This window comes from Silurus aristotelis (assembly GCF_946808225.1).
Source record: "Silurus aristotelis genome assembly, chromosome: 25".
Taxonomy (NCBI): Eukaryota; Metazoa; Chordata; class Actinopteri; order Siluriformes; family Siluridae; genus Silurus; species Silurus aristotelis.
This window is the reverse complement of record NC_139598.1, coordinates 364941-369940: the sequence shown is the minus strand read 5'-3', so window position 1 is coordinate 369940 and position 5000 is coordinate 364941. Positions and strand designations below refer to the sequence as shown.

Below are 5000 nucleotides of genomic sequence, written 5' to 3'. Positions count from 1 at the left end.
GTGCTCAGCAGCGACGAGTTGTTCGTGACGATTCAGTCAGTTTCAGCGAGTCTTTAATGTGACTCAGAAGAACGAGTCGTCTCAAAGAATGATTCATTCGTTTTCTACTGGCGCACATGAGCAAAGCATCGGAAAATCTCCGTAGGTCACGTACAGGAAACAGAATCGACTCTTCTAGTCCGAGTCACGTGACTCCCACTGAGGCTTTGCACTCTGTATATTGAAGTCACGTGAAAAAAAAAAGAACAAACGAGTCAAACCAGGAGATATGAGAGGTAAAGCTCATCATTCTGTTGATCATAACTTGTTAACTTTCTTTCAGCTTCTCCCGTTAGGGGTCACCACAGCGGATCGTCCGCATGTTTGTTAACTGCATCGTCATATTTTTAATAATGAAGTATATTTAAAGAGGGTGTATGTAGACGTGTTGGAGATCTGATTATAGAAAATATAACATTTCATTTGATTTCTGATCAAAGGAAAAAAAATGACAAAAAAAGAGCTGTTTATTTTGATTCAAAGAACCGAATCACCGAGTAAAATGATCCGATCTTCCCATCACTAGTGAGTAAATCTCTCCTGTCAGTCCTGTTACAGACACGCCCACATGGACGCTTCACTCCGCCCCATCACTAGTGACTCAGTAACACAAACAGAACAGAATTCAAAACACCGTCAGATACCTACTGCTCCAAAAAACCTGCATCTGTTTCACCGAAATGAAGTGAAGGAGAAAAAAGAATCTTCAGGAGAGAACGTTTTGTTTCGTTTATCTGCACACGTGAGAACGTTTTGTTTTGTTTATCTGCACACGTGAAACAGATCGAGTTGTTTGTAAGAGGATCACGGTGAACAGATAGAAGAGGAGAGTTGACAGAAAGGCACGGGTCTCGACACGCCACTGCATTCCACACGCAGCCAGGACACGTTTCCAGCAGCTCAGAAGTGTAATAATACGTGAGTGTCTCAGGACTGGCTCTAACATGATCATCATACAAATCCTGTGCTCTTACAGGGGATTAAATTAACCCTGCTAAGGGCACTTACCTTGTACACTTGGCCGTATGTTCCATTTCCCACAAGCTCCACCAACTCGAAGATTCCCGCAGGGTCCTGACGAGAAGAAACATTCAGAAACACAGATTAGACGCTATTATCTTCCTCAGCAGAGCATCAGAGAGATTAGTGCATAATCCATACACACACACACACACACACACACACACACACACACACACACACACACACTGATCAATTTCACACACTTTATATTATAACAGCAGATAATTAAGCAACGTTCATCTCATTAAATCTCACATTTATTTTTAATGATTAAATGTTTCACAGTCGAAAATGTTTTTTTTTTTTAAGACCTTTTTTTTGAAGCATCAGAAAAAAACTGCAAAACTGATATCAGCACATCAAACACACACAAACACGTAGTGACTGGATTTTACCCAAACCCTAAATTCATTCTGTTCCAGCGGAGTATCGCTGAACTTCTTCCCTAATAATGAGTTATACGTCTGTGGTACAGTCGCAGAGATTCACTCCAGGAACAGGAAGCTGATTGGCTGCTGCATGTTGCTTTCATTTGTAGTTGTAATACAGCGAATTATATTTGGACCAGTGAAAGAAAAAAACTACAACAACCACAGAAACCAACAACCAACAACATTCTAAAGAGCTTTGGGAGCATTTCAGTGAGTGTCAGATACATGAAGATCAAACAGTGTGTGTGTGTGTGTGTGTGTTTGTGTGTGTGTGTGTGTGGTTACAGTAAAATAATCCTCCACAGTGTAGTGTGATGTAGTGGAGTGACTGGTGTCTCCATGAAGGTGATTCATTTCATCTCTTGTGCAACACACGTCAGATACACAGAGCTTTTACACGTTCTCAGGAATATTCAAATATTTTATAGTAAAGCAGAATAGAGAAATATCTTTACTAAAAACTACAGGAGATGATCACCACATCTCTAATCCATCTCTGAGCTCCTTCACCAAGCACATGTGAGAAAATGAGCTGAGAACACTGAGAACAATGAGAACGCGGAGAACAATGAGAACGCGGAGAACAATGAGAACACTGAGAACACTCAGAACATGTAGAACGCTAAGAACGTGCAGAACGTGTAGAACGCTGAAAACCTGTAGCTCCTGTAGAAAGCTGAGAACGTGTAGAGCGCTGAGAACGTGTAGAGCGCTGAGAACGTGTAGAACGTGTAGAACGCTGAGAACATGTTGAGCGCTGAGAACATGTTGAGCGCTGAGAACGTGTAGAGCGCTGAGAACGTGTAGAACGTGTAGAGCGCTGAGAACGTGTAGAACGTGTAGAGCGCTGAGAACGTGTAGAACGTGTAGAGCGCTGAGAACGTGTAGAGCGCTGAGAACGTGTAGAACGTGTAGAGCGCTGAGAACGTGTAGAGCGCTGAGAACGTGTAGAGCGCTGAGAACGTGTAGAGCGCTGAGAACGTGTAGAACGTGTAGAGCGCTGAGAACGTGTAGAGCGCTGAGAACGTGTAGAACGTGTAGAGCGCTGAGAACGTGTAGAGCGCTGAGAACGTGTAGAGCGCTGAGAACGTGTAGAACGTGTAGAACGCTGAGAACGTGTTGAGCGCTGAGAACGTGTAGAGCGCTGAGAACGTGTAGAACGTGTAGAGCGCTGAGAACGTGTAGAACGTGTAGAACGCTGAGAACGTGTAGAGCGCTGAGAACGTGTAGAACGTGTAGAGCGCTGAGAACGTGTAGAACGTGTAGAGCGCTGAGAACGTGTAGAACGTGTAGAGCGCTGAGAACGTGTAGAGCGCTGAGAACGTGTAGAACGTGTAGAGCGCTGAGAACGTGTAGAACGTGTAGAGCGCTGAGAACGTGTAGAACGTGTAGAGCGCTGAGAACGTGTAGAACGTGTAGAGCGCTGAGAACGTGTAGAACGTGTAGAGCGCTGAGAACGTGTAGAGCGCTGAGAACGTGTAGAACGTGTAGAGCGCTGAGAACGTGTAGAACGTGTTGAGCGCTGAGAACGTGTAGAGCGCTGAGAACGTGTAGAACGTGTAGAGCGCTGAGAACGTGTAGAACGTGTAGAGCGCTGAGAACGTGTAGAACGTGTAGAGCGCTGAGAACGTGTAGAACGTGTAGAGCGCTGAGAACGTGTAGAACGTGTAGAGCGCTGAGAACGTGTAGAGCGCTGAGAACGTGGTGAGCGCTGAGAACGTGTAGAACGTGTAGAACGCTGAGAACGTGTTGAGCGCTGAGAACGTGTAGAGCGCTGAGAACGTGTAGAACGTGTAGAGCGCTGAGAACGTGTAGAACGTGTAGAACGCTGAGAACGTGTAGAGCGCTGAGAACGTGTTGAACTTGTAGAGCGCTGAGAATGTGTAGAACGTGTAGAACGCTGAGAACATGGTGATCAGGTGATTGTAAAGCAGCTGCTGCAGTTTGAATAAAGATTAAATGTAAAACAGAAGAAGTGGAATCACACATCAAAGCTCGAGGTCTAAATAAAGCTCAAGGAAAAACAGTCAGCTTCATTTGCATAAACGAAAACCTCGAAGCTTCTCCACAGCCATCAGACCCGTGTGGCAGAAGTTCATGAAAATCAGTGAATAATTTATTTATTCAGTAAACACTGAAAAAACTACGCTGCCAATCAGCTCACACACGGGTTCAGTGAAACGCTTACAAACGCTGCCTAACGAAGGAGGAACTGAGAGGTGAAGTAAAAGACGAGTGAGAAGAGACGAAATGTGCAGGTTCTCAGGGAGGAGACAGGAAACCACAGTAAATCAGACTGAGGTTGTCAGAGAGAAGGTTCCTCATGTACAGCTGACAGAAGCCTCATGAATTACAGGTGACACACAAAAAAACAAGAGATGTTTCTCCTGAAATAAACATGAGCTCCTGTGTGCAGACATCTCAATGTGACCCTGGACATGCAGGAGGAGCTGAGCAAGCTCTGAGTCTTTCACACCAAGTGTGACTTCTAACTCCAAGCCATGAAGCATGTGTGAGGAAATCACATCAAATCTTTAAGGGTTTCTCTACAGAGGAACAGATTTCAAACCATTCAGCAGTAATTCAAGTTTCATCCCACAAACTGTTAGAGAGCTCGTGGAGGTCTTCAGAGTAAAATCTTTACAGGTTCTTCAAAGAACAACCCTAGAACCTTAAAGAGTCCCTCAGTTTACTCTACAGGAACCTACAAGATTTAAAGGATCTGCTACTAAGATGTTGGTGCCAGATACCACACACACCTTCACAGGTCTTGTGAAGTCCAGGCTTTGAGGTGTTCAGAGATGTCAGGTTTGGATGTTCTGGCTGATCAGGGTGTTGGTTCAGGTCTCAGTGTAACAGTGTGCTCACGTAATAACAGGCAAAGCGTTCGCTTTTAATTAAATGATTTCAGTATAAATCTCCTGAGGGTGGAGGCGCGGTTTCTGAGAACATCAAACCGATTTCTTCTCGCTCACACATCTCAGCTCGGTTCTCGCTATCGGTTCTGTGAATCTCCACTAGAAACCGAGCCGCGACCTGCACACGACCCTCATCACTCACTTCCTGCAAAAGGACATGGACGGATGCCATGCTGGAGCATCTGCTGTGGGATTGAGGACAGGATTACAGCAGCATGATGTTTCTCCTCTCACACGATGTGAAAACTCACCATGCAGATGCTTCAGCGATGCAGGCAGGAGAAAATTCACCTGCATTTACACACACTGAGATGGTGACAGAACGTCCCACAGCAGGCCGCTAACAGCAGTGTGATTTCCCAGGACGGCCTGAAGCTGCATTCGATTACACACCATTACTGCTGTTCCTCCTCCATTACACCCAAACATCACCAGAACCTGTGTGGAAGTTCAGGTGGAGAGCAGAGGAACGTCTCTCTCACTTCTCACTGCAGACTCTCAGACTGTTCTGATGGACAGACGCTCATCACTCGGAGACTTTACGATGATGAAGCAGAGACGGAGTCGAGTTCTCGCTGTCCTTCACACA

General features: G+C 45.3%; 1 protein-coding gene across 1 annotated transcript in view; it reads right to left on the bottom strand.

Annotated features, from left to right (window-relative positions):
* tnikb (TRAF2 and NCK interacting kinase b) overlaps positions 1–5000 on the bottom strand; it is a 56069-nt gene that overhangs the window by 48186 nt on the left and 2883 nt on the right. The window contains exon 2 of the mRNA XM_083530445.1: positions 1048–1113. Within this exon, the coding sequence (XP_083386571.1) occupies positions 1048–1113 (66 nt within the window). The remainder of the gene's footprint in view (positions 1–1047; positions 1114–5000) is intronic.